Raw genomic sequence first — 18,838 nt, 5'->3', positions numbered from 1 at the left:
TGTATGTTTAACATTAAAACATGATTTATAAAAGCATGCCAACAATATTAGGTTATTTTAATAGCTTAGTATTCTATGCAAAAAAAATTATGTATAGAGGTTTTAGGCCGCTCTACATGTTATTGTAGGCCCAGTTTAATATGCAAATTAATTTTATACAATTTATGTAGTAGGGGGTCCCTGCTCGGTCTCAGTTTCAGTTAAGGGGTCCTGGGCTTAAAAAACATTGAAGGCCCCTGGTCTAGTGGAATGATTTTTGCCTAGTGTGAGAGGTCCTGAGTCAAATCCTGGACGGGCCCTGCATTTACTGTTGTCTCAGTACCTGTAGCCTACTCTGTGCAATGACAATACAGTGGACTCTAATCTAATAATTAAAGATCTGCACCACCTGCAATTACACATTGTCTCACACAGACTGTTAGTACCAGATGCTTCCGTTTGAGCAGAGACTTACTGATTTATCTGCTGTTTGCGTTTCTTGACATCAGCCTGATATCTGCAGACAGCTGGCTAGCTAGTGTTAGCTACCTGGCTAGCATGACAGGGACAGAGTGAAAAAAAAAAGTCAAATCTGAACACCTATTGAAGCAGAGATGATGCCTCTTCCAGAAACAGAAACCCTTTTTTTTTTCAGTCTGTCCCTCTTAAGGATCGTTACATTTGCTACGAGATAGCCAGAATATAAAAAGTAAAATCTGAGTAGCTCGAATTGATATATCACCCAGCGCTGCTACTACTATCATACTCATATTTGCCATCTCTTCAGTTAAAAAGTTGAAGCATGTGTTTCCAGTTCAAGTTTTTTCAAATTTTACCTGCAACTGTACACAGTCAGCCAATAGAAACAGACACACTTATGCGTAGTGTAAGATTATTTCCAGTGTAGCAGAGTCTGCAGGCTACTTTTGTTCCTTGAAATAATCTACTGACTACTTTTATTTAATATTGACTGTGCAGCGCCAGGGAGTAAAGTCTGGCAATGCAAGACTAAATAGTGACTGAATCATGTTCACTTCACAAACCCCCAGTCGAATAACTATCACTGTAGACTTCAGTTTCTGGTACCTCCCAACATGAACAGAGCATGTGCTTGTTGCAGAAAATATGTTTCAGAGAGTAGGAACATGCACATGATGAAAGAAATGAAACGATTAGGGCTAACAGGTGCAGGAGTAAATACATACTGGAGTGTGGTCAAAGTGGACAAGGCAGAAGATGCTTGGTCAACTTAATGAGAACAGGACTGGTGAGGAAATCTGACATACTGGACACTGTAGGAGTTTACTAACTCCAGAAGGTGGCAGTAGTGCAACATTAAGGACTCCAGCTGCCGTTAAAACCCAATGAAGAAGAAGAAGAAGCTACGCGAGATTTACGTGATGGCTAACGTGAACTAGCTTGCTTTGACAACCACAGTGACTGACACCGGTCTTGGTGATCCACCTCCAGCTGCAAACGTCCCTTCGGTGGTGTCTAAGTCATAGAGAGAAACTTTAAAGCTAACCATCCACAGAGGAGTCTTGTCTGCCGGCTTGAAGCGCCCTCACCGCTTCTCGGACTGCCCACGGCTCTCGTCCTTTAACCGGCCAGGTCAGTTCAGAAGCTCGCCAGCTGTCTTTGGGGGTAGCTAACTCATATATATGTAGCTAACTAGTCAAGCTAGCTGCAGTCATCTGGGAGGTGTCAATAGTATACTCTGGTTTAATCAATATCTTAATTGGGGGATGATATTTTCACCAATGTAATTATGGAGAAATTATTACAAGCCAATAGCAAGCGAGTGACTTTAAATTACCAAACTGACACAAGTCTTCCGTAGCTACCAGTCCAGAAAATGCTAATCGTCCCATGCTAATAGCGAGTGTGCCAAGCAGCATTAGCAGATCGCTGAAGAAGCAGGTTGTTTTGCGATCGTCAGTAGCTCATGTTTTGCTGACAGACACAAGACATAGTTTAGTAACCCACACACGGTCCTTTAAGTTGATCTTTCATACTGTCTTTGTTCAATTATGCAGATAATGGTGTCTTTGGTATTGATGTCATAGGTGTCATGTGGTAGTTGTGTACACTCCTGATCTAATCAAAAGTAATCAGTAGTACTAACAATAACACGTGGTAGTTTAGGGCAGGTTCTGATCATTTTGAGTAACTAATACTTTACTTGAGTATTTCCATTTTTTTTTTGCTGCTTTATAATTCTATTCCACTAGCTACGTTTCAGAGGCAAATATTGTACTTTTTACTCCACTACGTTTATTTGATAACTTTAGTTACTTTGCAGATTCAGATTAGCACAGAAAACAATCAAGAAATAAATGTATGATGTATTATTATGGATAAAGATAAGACTTTATTAGTCTTGCATTGTCAGAGCCATCTCCACACAACTGTGGAGTAAGGTCTGGCTACACCGCACATACATTCAAGGATAGGAGAAAAAAACTCTCTGTGTTTGCATTTCTTTAAACCAATCACAATCGTCTTTGGCGGCACCAAGCACCGGACACAGAGACAGTGGCTCTGTCTGCAAATAGTCTCAGGAAGGAACTTGTTTTACATACAATACTAAATGAAGTTCGCACAATACAGTAGCGTGAGCTGTTTAAATTTGCTGGATCCATGGTTAAAGAACAAATAAACTGAGAAAATGATCAGCTTGATCGATAATAAAAACAATCATCAGTTGCTTCCCCGGTTTTGTGAATCTGTATTCGTACAGTATTGTGCTATTGTCACAGGACAGTATTGTGATATTGGATTCTTGTTCCGGGGTGTTGTCCAGCCTCATCCAGCCCCGCTGTGGATCTTTAGACCCAACGGCAGGACAGTGGCAGAGGCGGAGCCAGAGCCATCGGGGACCAGACCAGCAGGCAGAAGGGCTCCATGAGTGCCACGGGGCAGCAGCAAGCGGGGGGCCTGCGTTCTCGCCGAGGCCTTGGCCGGGACAAGGACCCTGGGCAGGGCATGGGCATGGAGGCGGCCTGCTGGCTGGCCCCCGGAGTGCTGCGCAGGCTGATTGAGTTGCCCTCACCCCCCCTGTCCCGACACCAGCTCAAGAGACTGGAGGAGCACAGGTAACACACAGTCCTGCTCTGATAACTGAGAAAAACTGAAGTAAAACCTCATGTGGTGTTATTTAATCTTATGTTAAGTGAGTTTATGTAGGTTTGTGGTTAAGCAATGATATGTATGGAAGTATTGCCATTACTCCACTATTACAATGCAAATATTTGTTGTGCTGAATGTCGAGTACAGCAACAGCAGGAGATTCGGATATTTCTATCTGCAGAGCTACCTGCTACCTGTCTGAATTTGAAATCGATGTGAAGTGACCTAAATAATTTATGTAAAAATGTTTTTTTGCTTTCAACAGCAAACCCACAAATGTACGGCAGTTCGGTAGGCTGAGAGCACATTTACCAGACAACAGCCAAGATTAACTTTTAGTTCTTTTGCAAAGTTAAAAAATTATCCTTGACTATCTACTGCTGAGATGACAGCTTTCATTATAGCTGATGAAATCAATGGTTGCTGGCTTAAGCTGCCGCTTGCTACGCTTGTTGAGACACCGTAAGTTCTAATTAAAATTGCGCTTTCAAATAGTAATTAAAATATAAAAACAAGTAATACTTCAGCCCTAATTATCAGCCAGCCCTCGTCACGACTCTAATATTGTGTCACCATCATCATTATTTCTGGGACGTTAAAGTCATCTGAGGCCTGCACTACGGAGCAAGATTTGGCGTTAACGAGCCCACTTCAGGTTCAACCCAGGGTTTTCTGTATCACGACGGTGGATCAGTTGTTACCGGGCTCAATCGCCGTGGTAACTTATGCTGAACGCCTAACCTGGTCGGGAGCAGGTTAAGTTGCAGATCAGAGATCAACTGGTGTAAAAAGCACCGCCTACTGACCAATCAATACTCGATTGATAACGGCGTCACCGTTCTTAAACGTGCGGTATACCAGCTGCACCCGAGCTTGCGCGCGCCAATGTGAAGTCAAAATGACGTAGATCTCGTTGGCGCGCCAGGATTTATAGCGCCAGAGGTCGTGCGCCACTTTATTTTTTTTAAGCGGCGCACGACAAAGCAGAAACGGGAAGCCTGAACGAGCTCGAGAGCAACCAGATGCCAGGACTCTCAGAGTGACTGCAAGTCTCTCTTGTAAACGTACTGGGTTAAGAGGAGTTCTTTTTTGGCGAATGAAAGGCTTGATCCGACGAAGTAGGTCATCGAATCAAATCGAAGCATTGATGTCAATGCTGCTGCCAGTTCTGTCGTTCTTTACCTTTTTCTTCTTCTTCTAGTCCGTAGAAAGAGCAAAGTCAGTAGTCTTTCCTCATTAGCGCCACCTCTGTTCAGGAGAAGACTACAACTAGTGTCGCGACCACCACGCGCGAGTATAAACAGTTACGGCACTCTCATTACATCACATTTGCGCGCGCCAGCTCGGCTGCGGCTACTGAAAAAAGGACCTTAGAAGATCCCGGGGGGGGGGGGCTTGGTGCGCAAAGAGAGAGAGGTTTGCTCATGAAAGTTAAAACATTTAGAGACTGACAACCCCGTTAACATTCCCTGATGGGTATTTTTATGAAAGATATGTATTTTCAGCGGCGTGAATTACGTATAGTCTATTTATCGGCTTGTTGAGCTGTGTGTTGCCAATGCGCACATCGGTTTGAATTATTTTTTATATTTTTTTTATTTTCTCTCACGATCGCTTCCCACTGCCAGGGTTGCAACTGAAATACTAGGCTAAAGCAACGGCAGTTTATGGAAAGCAAAAGTGTAATTATAGTCAGTCAGATCTTGGTCCTGACTGATGGGGAAGTGATATTGATTAGCGTTGTGATTTACGCATAACAACGTTGGCTATGTTTTTGCCAGCTTTCCTCCTGTTTCAGGAAGCAGCGACTGTATTGCGTTTTGCCTGTAAAACCAGGTCTGTATTCTTGATATTTATGTAGAATTATAGTTTGCTCTTCTTATATAAAATATGCGGTTCTGGTAGATGTTTGCGATTGGTCGTGCTGTGCAAACAGCCTCTTTTATGTGAATGCATAAACCCAACCCAGGATTGGGGAAACCCTGGGTTGATTGAACTAGTTGATAACCAGCGTCGTGACACAGCTTATGCGGGACCGCGGTGGTTAGGTAACGGGTAACTGAAATAAATCCAGGGCATGTTGATCTTGATTCGTAGTACAGGCCTCCTCACCTGGCTGTTGTCGGTCCCTGCAGGTACAGCAGTGCAGGACGCTCCCTGCTGGAGCCTTTGATGCAGCGTTACTGGGAATGGTTGGTGGGACGGGTCCCTTCCTGGATTGCTCCCAACCTCATCACCATCATCGGCCTGGCCACCAACGTCTTCACCACCCTCGTGCTCATCTACTACTGCCCAACTGCCACTGAACAGGTTAGTCATCACTCTGGAACACCGTTCTACTGGACGCTCTTTATGTTGAAACATATTAAAATGCTTGAATTTATGTTTTCATTCACCAATTAACTCCAGTGTCTGTTTTTGGCTCTCTATTAATCTACTGTCAATGCAAATGTGTCCTGTTAAAGGATTTCCAGGAAAGATCTGCTGTAATTTTATGTGAATGTTTTAAACGGTAGGTTAACAGGGAATTTTGTGTAACTGCAAAGGAGAAAGGTGGAGAAGGTGCGTCTGCATGTATCAAAGTGTTGTTGTTTATTGACTGTATTATTGTCATAAGCTCCCCACCTCCCCCTCCCCCTTCTGTTCGTACTGCTCAGCAGCCCGCTCTGGGCATATCTGATTACAAGGGAACCAGATCTCAAACACAGCAACGACAAGGGACCCCTGATTAGGGTTGGGTAATAAAATCAGTACTTTTTTTTTGGGTACCGACCGAATTATGTCGGTACTTCCGAGTACCGATTCAAGGTTAAATCAAACAGTGCCAAATTTCGGAACCTGAGAGCATGTAAGGGCGAGCTTCTCTGTCCTTAATGCATGTGTTGACAGAGAGCGGGGCTCAGCTCCGACAGACAGACAGACAGAGACACACACACACACACACACACACACACACACACACACACACACACACACACACACACACACAGAGCAGTTTGTTAAAGTCACAATGATTAATCCGTTTGAAAAGTAGGTACACTTTTCAAAACTCCATGCAGACAGTCAGACAGAGCCGAAAGCGGTTGCGGTGCTGTACTTCCTCTGATACAGGCAGGCACACCAATTCAATTCAATTTATTTATAGTATCAAATCATAACAGGAGTTATCTTGAGACACTTTACAGATAGAGTAGGTCTAGACCACACTCTATAGTTTACAAAGTCCCGACAATTCTAGTAATTCCCCCAAGAGCAAGCATTTAGTGCGACAGTGGCGAGGAAAAACTCCCTTTTTAGGGAAAAACCTCGGACAGACCCAGGCTCTTGGTAGGCGGTGTCTGACGCTGCCGGTTGGGGATATGATGAACAGTGGCAATAATGGTCACAAAGATAATGGAACAGTGACTACAAATGGTAGTTGTAGTAGTTCATGTCATAGCAGGGCGTTACAGGATGTAGCGTGGCACAGCAGAGTAAACTCCCCAGAAAACGCCAGTGTTCTCTTATGCCCTGGGGCATGACTGACAGGCTGGAGGTTGTAAGACAAGGTATCTTTATTTGTATAGCACATTTCAGCAACAAGGCAATTCAAAGTGCTTGACATAAAACATTAAAGAGCAGTTAAAAAGTAAAATTAAAATAAAAACAAGCTAAAAAAAAAGAACAAGATAAAAGTTACAGTGTGAGAAATTAATAATTTATAATTTTATAGTTTGTAGGGACAGGTTTGGGATAATTTTTTGTTATTACAGAGGGTACCGAAAAAAGGTACCGTTGGGTACTGGAAAAAAAAAAATGTGAACGGTACATAACCCTACCCCTGATTTTGACATAGGGTATTACACACACTGTATGCATTGTGATTTCATGTATTGATTTGTATAGCTAAAGTCACCTGATTGGACGAGATCTGCTTCAGCTTGTTTTGGTTTTCGGGCTTCGAGATGGAGTGACCCCTGCTCTATATGAATGTGTTGTTTCAGGCTCCTCTCTGGGCGTACCTGCTGTGTGCTGTGGGCCTGTTCATCTACCAATCATTGGACGCCATTGACGGGAAGCAGGCCAGACGCACCAATAGCAGCTCTCCGCTGGGCGAGCTGTTTGACCACGGCTGTGACTCCCTCTCCACCGGTCTGTTTTCTCCTATTTGACTTCGTTCCACCATGTCTCAGTGAATCTGAATCTTTATATCTTTTTTTTTTTTTCCCAATATCCGTTTATTGGTATTTCAGATAACAGTAAATACTGCATAAATATTGTATAAAAATATTAAAAAAATGTTTTACATTTAGATAAACTGACACAAAAACAGGTCCTGTACAATAAATAAACGGTTTAGATATTAATCAAAGTACAAAGCTGCCTCACATATATAAACATCTCACATATTATTGACATCTCACATTAGGTTGTTATTGTAGCAAAGAGTTAAGAGCCAATGTATTGCCTAGCCTCTACTACATAATCATTGGTTATGAAAGGTTACCAAGTCTCATGAAATGTCTCACTGGAACCACGTAATGTAGTTTTTCCAGTTTTACTGTAGGTGGTGTATAACGTCTTTGAGCAACATAGGGAGAGTGGGAGGCTGTGCCTGTTTCCATTTCAGTAAAATACATCTGCACGCTAAAAGGGTTATGAACCTTGCCACCGTGAAAGTGGCTCCTCTAATGGCGTTTTTCCACAGCTAGCACCAGCTCGGCGCGACTCGGCCGCGGGGCGACTCGGCCGCGGGGCGACTCGGCCGCGGAGCCCCGTCCTCCATTTTTCCATTGCAGATTTAGTACCGCCTCGTGCGTGAGGCGAGCTTGGCTGGTCGTCATAGCGACGCCGCAGCAAACTGCCGTGACCTAACGCACCACACACACACAGAACGTCAAAGGTGTGTTGTTGTTGCCACAGCCAGAAGACACATTTTGTTTCAAAAGAAGCTGGAAGCAGCAAAAAAACAAACGCAGCTGGCTAAACTATTTAAAAATGGCGAGTTTGTTCAGGACGCCCCTGTCTGTCACTTTCACGTCACCTTTTGGTATCGGCTCAGATCGCGTGGAACCTCGACGGAGGTGGTACGAAAAAAAAGTACCTGTTAGCAGGTACTTTTTTTCGTAATGGAAAACCAAAAAAGGCGAGGCGAGTCGAGCAGGTACCATGTAATGGAAAAATGCCATAAAAGGACTGTCCTCTCCCAGTACTCCAAATACAGCCAACACCGTCAGGTTCTACCTCATGTCCCAGAATGTCAGACCGTTTTAAATATTGAGTTTCAAATACTGGAGCCATAACTGAAGCCCTTTTATTTTAACGCTGCTGGTGTTCATGTGTTTGTCTCTGCAGTGTTTGTGGTGTTGGGAACCAGTATAGCAGTGCAGATGGGCACCAACCCGGACTGGATGTTCTTCTGCTGCTTCGCCGGGATGTTCATGTTCTACTGTGCCCACTGGCAAACATACGTGTCAGGAACGCTGCGCTTCGGCATGTGAGTCAACAAAGCTGCTTTTATTTTTTATTTTTTTAAAGCATAAACATCATTTCCAGCCATTTGTCTATTAAGTCTGCTAATATCAGGAGTTACAATTCAGTCCTTAGCAGGTCTAAGTGTTATTTTTCAATATTGCCACCAATACCTGAGTTCACTGATTCCACAACAGCCATTTTTAGTACATATAAAATGCATCAGTATTTAATGTTATCTTGAAATTCAGTTTGGTCTGTAATCAGTAATGGAGATAATAAGGCAAGAAACTATAAATTAAAAACAATACAACATATTCATACAACATAAAGGTTTCTGAAGCTACAGCTTGTTATGCCTTTACAATACACCACATTTTACATCAAAAGCTAACGGCAATATCTCAAGACCATTTACTCCACTCACATTTTCAGACACATTTCACTCAGTGTTAAGGAAAAAATCAGCACAACTAATTTCACACTCGCGAAGAAGGTTCGGGAGATGTTGATGACTTACACAGAAGCATTTCAAAAGTTAAAGTAAGAATACTAGTATTAGAATTCCCTGTCCGTTAGTAGAAATGATAAAAACAAATTCCACCTGGGAAATTATAACTACGGCCATATTTTGAATCGTGACAGAGGGCTGTGGGCCCAGAAGAGTGACGTTCTTTCCTTAGTATGTAGATTACATGTAAATCACGCTCTCCTTGCCCCAACCCGTGAAAACTTCTGCCCTCCACACCAAATCACTTTATCTTAAAAGTAGTCTTGAAGCAGGGGGAAACGGCCAGCGTGGCTCTGTCCAAAGTTCCAAACTTCACCTACCAACACCTCTAAAGTTCACTGATTAACACGTTGCATCTCCTTTTGTTTAATCTGTGTTCCGGCAGTGTGTTGTGGAAGAAGGCTGCAGGATGACTGTGTGCTGCTTGCCATCACTAATCCTCACTTTCAACTCTCTGCTTTCTCCTCCCACTCAGCATTGATGTGACTGAGGTGCAACTCTTCATAATAATCATGTATTTGCTGGCCGCCGTGGGAGGATCTGCTTTGTGGCAGTCAATGGTAATTGTGATCGGTTCTACTTGCTTCAGTTGAGATTAGTGAGACTGATGATGCCATATTTATATAATGTTAGTTTTGTTGCTGTAACATTCTCGTTTTGACTGTTTTACTGTAATTGTTATCAGAAATACCAAAAAATGTCACTCTGAACGCTTTTACCACTCTCTAACATTACTCATAATGCTTTCATTGTGGATGTACATGTAAAGGTGAATGTGCTCACAAACTACAAAAATAGCTTGGAAATTACATTTAAGATCAACACATCTTTTGATGTAAACTTTGCGTCTTTGAGTCTGAGTTGTATTATCATTCCTTAATTTCAGTGTTTTTGATGTCTTGATTCCTAGATTCCGATCCTAAATATCCAGATGAAAATGATTCCTGCCATCTGCACTTTTTTAGGAGCCATCTTCTCCTGCACCAATTACTTCAGAGTTATTTTTACAGGAGGTGTGGGCAAAAACGGATCCACAATAGCAGTAAGTCTGGAAACATCTGCACTTCTCCTGATAGGTTGGTGGTCGATGGATGTTCTCCCAGAGCCTGACATGTCAGTCAGAGGGTGGATATTGTTTTATCACAGATAAATCATTGCGGAAATGCTTCCAAGCAACCTCATTGCGAGATGTTCTTGCATCGTACATGTGTATAGTGACAATAAAAGGCATTATATTCTATTCTATGCAGGGGGTAGAAAACAAACCAGAAGCACAGAGTTGTTTTTGTGCCATTACCTATTCTATAACCCAAGAAAAAAACCCTCCCTGTTAGCTCAGAGTGCATGGTTGGGTATCAACATCTAGTTTAGCATATAAACTGGGGAGGAAGAAACCGTTTTGAGACACCTCACACTGTTACTGTGTGTTTATGTCTGTTTTGATGAGTATAGCAAAAGTTTATCAGGTTGGGCTTTTATACCGTGACACCTGTTGATAGTTTGGGACGCACCGTTATCGTTGTTCGACTGGTCATGACTGTTTTCCAAGATGGCGCCCACATGTAAACCTAAACGCTACTGTCTTTATAATCTGTATGTACACTTACAGAGTTCTCGATGCTTCGGTTTACATGTAGGGACCCTCATTACGCTACCGTGGAAGTGTGGTGCTATTTTGAGCCTTGTTAGTGGTATAAAATAGCGATTTACCCTCTGCCCCGAAAGCTAGCATTGGCAGCTAACCACCGGTTTGCTGTAGCTTGTTTCAAGCTAGAAACACATTCGATTAGCATGAAAACAGATCCCAGAGAACGGTCGACTCGGTACACATGTTATTAACCCCTAGGTTCATTTTGCGCTGGAATTGTCCTTTAATTTCTTGTAGAGTTAACTTTGTGTAGTCCCAGTTAGCTTCATCACTGCTACCAGCCAATATTTTTCCATGTGTCATGTTGCCTTGCTACAGCAAACAAAATGTCGAGTTTTGTTTTGCACTAAAACGTCCAGATTTGGACCCGACTCCATCAACAACACTACCAAATACCCTTCTACATTGGTTTTCAGCTAAAAAGGTGCTTTAGGGGTTTACTCTTTAAATAACAGTAATTCTGTCAGTTTGCCAAACTAAAATTGAAATTGCCGACAACTGTCTGTATGCACCCCTCTATGGTTTTGATATTTAGAAAATAAGAGTGGATGGCTATGTAGCAGTCATTGATAAATATTGTGGTACTTTTGAATGTTATTCAATGGGTCCATGTGACCTGCTCCCAGGCAACCAAACTCCTAACTGTAGAAATATAATGTGCTTGAGTTAATACTTTTTTTTCTTATAATACATTCGGTACAAATACTAGCAGCTCAAAGTTTCTGAGCAGAATAAGTAGATTGTTGTTGCAGATTATGTCTGTTTCTACTGCTTTTAACCATCTGTGGGTTTGTTTTTGTGCCTCTGTCCTCAGGGAACCAGCGTCCTCTCTCCAGTTTTACATATTGGTTCAGTTATAATTTTGGCGATGATGATATACAAGAAGTCTGCTGTCCAGCTCTTCGAGAAACATCCATGTCTTTATATCCTGGCGTTTGGCTTTGTCTCGGCCAAAATCACCAATAAATTAGTTGTAAGTCTAACCCACTTTTTACTGTACAAGGGGTCAAACACAATGCTGTGGTCACAGAAAGAATAAACTAAAAATGTTGGCAATATATCATCTCATACTGACTGAATTATCATGGTAATCACTGTGGTTTACTGCTACTACTTTATTCTGGAAAAGGACCGATGTTCATAACCATGTCAAAAGAGTTCATGGCCAAATTGTTCTACTGGGTGCTAAGACTCGGATAATAAAATAGTGTTATATATTAGGGCTGTCAGCATTAACGCGTTAATCGTGATGCGATTAAGGGCCGAGCATAAGGCGTTAATTTTTTTTAATCGCATGCCGGCATTTATTAATTTATTTTACACTTCACTGGGCTTTGCGTCGTGCCTAACAGGCTACTATTTTGACCCTTTGCAGCACCGTTACTTATCATCAAGCTGCCACTTCCTCGTAACACATCCTGCTGTTGCAGGCTGCAGGCATGATGAGAAAGACAAGCAAGCTTGAGCTACCGCCTACGGAGCTAAGCATAGTAGTTCAGTTAACGTGACGCTACCCGCTAGCATGCTACTCACTCAGGCAAAGCACTATTTTGGAGAGTGCTACTTGCCGACCTGTGGATGAAACCAAATCCCAAAAAATGACTACAGCTCTTGCGAAATGTGTGGCAACTAACTGCAGACCTGTCGGCATCGTAGAGGACTCGGGTCTTAAAGACGTACTACGGTTGGCATGTTCTAACCCGTCTCATTGCCGTCGAGGGGAACAGCAGCCCCCCCCACAGAGCCTGTATGACACAGAGAAAGCAGCCACACTGGAACTGCTGCAAAGTGCAAACGCTGTCTCATTAACCGCTGATCACTGGACATCAGTGAGTAATCAACATTATTTAGGAGTTACTAAACACTATATTGACTCTAGTAAGGATAGGGATTTTTAGTTTTTTAGTTGGGTACTTGGAGGAATTGTGCAATAATGACAGATTCACACATTTTTCTTTTGTTTACACAGTAAATAAATAATTACAAATCTTAAAATCAAGTTCATAAAGTAACTTTCTTTGCATTCATTTGATTCCCAATCAAGATACACTGGTAAGAATTGCTTTCAGTTGTTAATATGTACTTAAAAACTGTTCCAAAATGCAAAATAATAAAATCATAAAATATGCGATTAACTATAGAAATTCAGCGATTAATCGCGATTTAAAAATATTAGGGCTGTCGTTTGACAGCCCTAATATTATTCTCTTCAAATAGCTTTAAAATGTGTAATTTCCACTTTAGAATGTAGTGTTTTGCAGAGATTTAGTAGTGCCAATAAAAGAAAATGTGTGTGTGTGTGTGTGTGTGTGTGTGTGATGCTGACTGTGTGTGTTTTTCCGTCTGTCCACAGGTAGCACATATGACAAAAAGTGAGATGCATCTCCACGATTTAGCCTTCCTGGGACCAGGGCTACTGTTCCTAGATCAGTATTTCAATAGTTTTATTGACGAGTACCTGGTGCTGTGGATTGCATTGGTAAGTACACACATGATGCTAGCTTTGGAGAAATGTGCTCAGGAATAGTATGTATTTGTGTGTATGTTGTCGAGTATGATTTTATAAGTTGCAACTATTGGATAGTATGTCAAAGTTACGAGATACCAAGTAACAATTATGAGACCGATATACAAATATAAGATGACATACTAATTCAAAATTACTGAATCATAATTATGACAAGTCAAAACTATGATTTAAAAATAAATAGAAACTATGAGATAGTAAATCAAAATTAGGATGTATCAAAAATGATGAAGTATTAAGTTAAAGAACTGAGATATGACCCTGAATTGCATAGGGCTGGATCCGAATATTCGTTCCGTAGGTAGGGATTTGATTTAAAATTTTGGGATTCGAATACAAAAAAACGTACAACATGCATGCACGCTGAAATTTACTGTGGAGTTTTGTCTCAGCCAGGTACGGAGAATAGTTGTTACCAGAGAGCAGTCTGACGTTTGTAGAGGTCTGTGTGGTCACACTGTAGCCGCCTAGTGTCGTTGTCAGGCAATATGATAAAGGTAAACGTAGTATAACCGTTCATAACGCTAAAGCTCTAGTGAGGCACCGGCTGGCTGCATTCACTCACAAACACTGCGTCGATGGGTGGGTGGGAGGGGGACTGGTTTTAGGAACGATTGAGACCATGATAGTGTTTCTTTTTTAATTGTAAATTAGGTGTGACTGTGGTTGTAAAATTGTATATTCTGATGTTTTGTATTTCACTTGCGTTGAATATTTATTGTTTTACGGACCTGCCCAGGGACTACGGGCGGAAAATAGCACTTGTGCTACACCCTGGTACAATGCATTTCTCCTTGTTCTTAAACAAGGTTAATGTTAACTTGTGCATTGTCCCTGTTTTAAATGAAATAAATGAAAGGTAAAGATCATCACTCGTCAGACAGTCCAGCAAAAAATTCAGGTCTTTCCGTTTGTGCCTGCGGCCAAAAGTGAAGTCAAAAAAAGCAACGTGAATCTGCGGTGGACAATCTTGTAACCCGGAGATCAGACTCGGACTCAGTCTGTCCGTATTGCGGCGCGTGAGTCACGTTACTGTAAACATGAAACGTCACCGCCTCGATCACCGCAACAGAGACGTTTTAAACACTGAAGGGAACAAAAATGAAAAACACAAGGTGAAAAGTATGACAAACTAAATTGAAATTGTGATTTTTATAAGTTGAAACTATGAGATAGTAAGTCAGAACTATGAAATTTGAGCTACGTCCAAAATGACGAAATGATAGATGACTCTTTTCTTTTCCTGTCAGTGGTGTAGAGCTCCTGTTTGACGGTGTTTCCTTCTCTCCTGCAGATCATTTCCTTCTTTGACTTGGTGCGTTACTGTGTCAGTGTTTGCAACCAGATTGCCTGCCATCTTCACATTTTTGTTTTCAAAATCAAGCCTTGTTCAGTGCTCAGTTCAGCGCCTCACTGAGGACACGCCGGCCATTACTGACTCTGTCCCTTTCCCGTTAGTCACACTCATCTTTTCTGCCCTCTGTCTTCCACGACGCAGGGGATGACCTGGTGTAAAAGTATGTGCTTCTGCCAACTGAATGTGAGGACAAATAATATATATTAAGTTACTGGAGTATTACTGTCATCGTTTTCTTTTTCACCAGTGCAGAATTTGAATTTGTACCCGTTTTCATCTTTGGCACCCGTAATAAGCATTCTCCTTCTGACAAACTCATGAGCAAATATTTCAGGAGAGTACAGGTGCTACTCGCTATGTTCAAGGAGAGCAACTTAAATGTCTTTTAACTGTTTGTGTGCAAAGAAAATGTATAGGAAATGAATCAAACTATTTGCTTTTCACAATTATAATTTTTTTTAAACATTTGCATAACTTTACCTTTTGTTATTGTAAATACCAAACTGTTATACTGTCTGTGCGTTTTCACTTAAGTTAAAAATCCTGTTTTGACACGTTTATAAACCTTCATGTATATGATTTTTTTTAAACAACTATCTCCTGCCCATTACACAAAACTGTGCAACTGATCAGCAAAAATGTGGTTTTGGAGGAAACGTAATGCCGACTTCAGAATGTTGTCATTGAACAAACCTGCAAAATATTCACTGCCAATGTTGTTTGTTTAGTTTGTCAACTGAAACCACTTGGTTAAAACAACACATTGGATTTTAATCTCTGGGTAGGGATTTTGTGTGCATTTGTCACGTGCAATGTTATTTGCTAATATATTCGTCGTGACGGTTTGGTTAATGCTTAATGGAGTTAGGCTTCCTCTACACTTTTAGTCACTTTTATAATGCACAACAGAGAAACGCAGCCACAATCAGATTTTTGTTCACACATGTAAACAAAAAATATCTAAACTCAAAGGTCCACTTGCTAGCATTCAGAGCTATGTGGATGAAAGGTCTGAAAGCTAGTAAGAAGGTCTTTGAGGTCAAGAAGGAACTTCGATGCGCAGATTTTCACACATTTTGATAGAAAAAAAAATATAGATATTTTTCACTCCACCAGTGGCCACACTACTTTCTGTCACTTTACATTGTTACACTCCACCTGGTATTATGCTATATTTATCTCATTGTCAACAAATCCCATGAAAAGACCAAAACCATATTGTTGGTTTTGGTTGGGAACTGTTGAGCAAAAGAAAAGTACAGAATATCACCAGACTTCTCCTCTTAAAATGAATGACTCCCTGCCACCATGACGCTTATTTAAGTTTACATCACACTCCTACCTGTGTTGCCGGTGGATACCGCCACTTAAGTGAACCAGCGTTTTTAAAATGTGTCCATTATTAACATTGTCTGGTCGACATTGTGTTTCCCCCAAAACGACATACTGTACATGGTGGAAGCGAAACGGGTGCAGGTGGCCTAAATGAGGTCACAACAATGACGTCACAGTTTTTAAGGTGGTGACTGGCGAGACTCTGATCAATTATTTTTCTTTTTTCTTTTTTTTCTTTTTTTTTTTTTTTTGTCCCTGACCGTTAATTAAAAACCTGTTTTTATTTCAAGTGGCTGCTGCTCACTCCGCCTCCACATCTAGCAACATCGTCTGATACTGAGTGGGTGTTTTAATGTTGCTGCTTCTGAACAGAACCTGTGCTGATGTATTAATGTTGAGAACATGTTTGTTCTTGACAGAGATTATAGTTTCTTGCTTTTGCATATTGTGCCTGTTTGTTTTTGTCGAACAGCTCCGTTTGCAGACGCTTTACTAAGCCGCTAATTTGTTTAAAATGTTTAAGAAGATCAACGATGCCAAGTGTTTAGCGTCATTAATTACAGCAGCTTCAGAACTTTGTCAGTGTCTGAACTGAAGTTCAGGTTCAGGGTGGGTTGGTTGCAATCTGAACACTGTTGGGGGGGGAAAAGAACCTTCCACGCACACAAGTGTTAAAGGGTCACTTCACCCAAATCACAAAAATATTTGTCCTTGAAACACCTTGTGGTATCTTAAGATGGAATATTAAAGAGTATTATGAGATTTATACAATAAAGATGTAACATTCTTAGAAAAAAAGTTGTACATCATTAAAATAAAGTTGTAGTTCCGAGTAAAGAAAAGTTGTAATGCATATAAAGTTGGCTTTACGAGAATAAAGTGATTGGAAGAATAAGGTTTCAGTATTTTGAGAAAAATGTTTTGTTAGTTTTAGCCAATAAAGATATTTTAAAGAAGAAAGTTAAACTCCCCAGTTGTAATTTTAAAAAAAAAGTCAAAATATTAACTAAAGTTTTAATTGATAAGTCACGATTGCTTCTGAAAAGGCTCACTGCCAATAGGAAATAAAATAATACATGTTTCGACATATTTGGAGAAAAAAAAGTTCAATTATCAGAATAAAGTAATTGAAGAAGCCGCAATATTTGGAGAATAAATTCATACGTTTTCTTTTTAAAAGACAGGACTAGCTGTTATTTTGAGAAAAAGTCATATTATGAAGTAAAAGAAAAAAATGTCAATACTTCAAGAATAGTTATAATACATTAATAAATACAAAGTTGTTACTTTGGGAAATTTGTATGAGAAAGTTGCAAGATTTCAAGAATAAAATCAGTGTTTTAAGAAATCACGTTATGAGAATAAAGTTGTGATTTTATGAGGAAAATTGTTAATGAAAACTTGCTGCAGTTGAGTTTTTCAAATGTAATTTTCCAACACTGAGCACCACAAACTGAGTCTTATTCTCCTGAACTGTGTTGGCTTGACGGCAGAAATCTTTGCTGTGTAGATCTTCAGATTTGTGTGAAGTGAGCCTTAAAGGAACAAAACTCAACGTCAATTTTTCTCAAAGTGTTTTCATTTGACAGATCACATGCAAACGACCAGGTACATTATACATTATAGAACAGCGTTGACTACATACAGTCTTTGCTTGAATGTCACATTTAGATGTTTTAATCCTTTATTTGCTACAGTGGATGTCTCAGTACAGCTATGTCTGGTCAATTCAGTTGGGTGTTTCAGGAGAAATGGAAGATAAACTGATGATTTGTTTGAGTATAGGCCTACTAACGCATACTGCTTTACAGTGTGTGTACGATAGCTGGAGATTGTGATCAACTGTTCATAATAACTCTGCAATAACAGCATCAATAGCTCATGTGCATATAGTTACTGATGTCAGGTCGACTCTCATTGTTAGTAATAGGTTTGCCTTAAACAAGTTTGTTTTCTATTTTTTTGTTCAGAGCTGTTGTCACTGTGTGTGTGTGTCTACTCTTGAAAGCTTGTGTAGAAGTTTGTCTTGTGTTGGCCAGACTGCCAAGCTCAGGTATACGTATATCACCAGTGTGCAGAACAGTGTGTTCTTAGAGGAATACAGTAAACAAGATCACCTGACAATCTCTCCATCTACCAATGCAAATAAATTTCATACACACCAGGAGCCAGGTTTCTACTTGTGTTTTAATGGAAACGGTCAAACTGATGGAGTCACATCCTCGTTCCTGCTAGCATGACAAGCCAGACCCACATCAAGATGTTGAAGACCCTGGCTGCGTCTAGATTTCTAGGCTATGTTCCTGCACCTTTTTGTCACAAACCACTCAGGATGAAAACAACATTCACTACAGAGCTTTAAATGGTGGTATGTTTTATTTTTATTTTGTGTGAACAAGTTTTGGAAATACGCTTATTCGCTTTGTGGCAAAGTGCAGTGGTGGATGAAGTAGCCTATCATTTACTTAAGTAAAAGTAGCAATACTACAGTGTAGGAAAAAACTTAGAAGTAAAAGTCCTGCATTCAAACTTTTAAGTACAAGTACAAAAGTATTGGCATCAACATATACTTAAAGTACCACACAAGTGACCCACTTCAGAATCAATGTGTTCATCACTTTAATGTTGCACCTGGTAAAGATGGAGATCATATATATACAGTGGGGCAAAAAAGTATTTAGTCAGCCACCAATTGTGCAAGTTCTCCCACTTAAAAAGATGAGAGAGGCCTGTAATTTTCATCATAGTTACTCTTCAACTATGAGAGACAAAATGAGAAAAAAAAATCCAGAAAATCACAATGTAGGATTTTTAATGATTTTATTTGCAAATTCCTCGGGGAAATAAGTTTTTGGTCACCTACAAACAAGCAAGATTTCTGGCTCTCACAGACCTGTAACT

The 18,838-nt window shown here is 40.6% G+C and overlaps 1 protein-coding gene across 2 annotated transcripts; it reads left to right on the top strand.

Moving 5' to 3' along the window:
• Window positions 1-1,382: 1,382 nt before the first annotated feature.
• Window positions 1,383-18,104, top strand: cept1b (choline/ethanolamine phosphotransferase 1b). Of its 2 annotated transcripts, none has more exons than XM_078249182.1 (10): window positions 1,383-1,590; window positions 2,812-3,074; window positions 5,244-5,418; window positions 7,092-7,239; window positions 8,443-8,584; window positions 9,546-9,630; window positions 9,981-10,112; window positions 11,533-11,691; window positions 13,072-13,197; window positions 14,540-18,104. In XM_078249182.1, the coding sequence occupies exons 2-10, from the start codon at window positions 2,884-2,886 to the stop codon at window positions 14,660-14,662; spliced, it is 1,281 nt and encodes a 426-aa protein (XP_078105308.1). In that variant the 5' UTR covers window positions 1,383-1,590; window positions 2,812-2,883; the 3' UTR covers window positions 14,663-18,104. The 2 variants fall into 2 exon arrangements, with proteins under 2 accessions (XP_078105308.1, XP_078105307.1); XM_078249181.1 differs by having other exon boundaries at window positions 2,783-3,074.
• The last annotated feature ends 734 nt before the right edge of the window (window positions 18,105-18,838 follow it).

The sequence above is a fragment of the Sander vitreus genome, chromosome 4 (assembly GCF_031162955.1).
Source record: "Sander vitreus isolate 19-12246 chromosome 4, sanVit1, whole genome shotgun sequence".
Taxonomy (NCBI): Eukaryota; Metazoa; Chordata; class Actinopteri; order Perciformes; family Percidae; genus Sander; species Sander vitreus.
The sequence above is the reverse complement of the archived record's forward strand: the minus strand, read 5'-3'. Positions and strand labels throughout refer to the sequence as shown.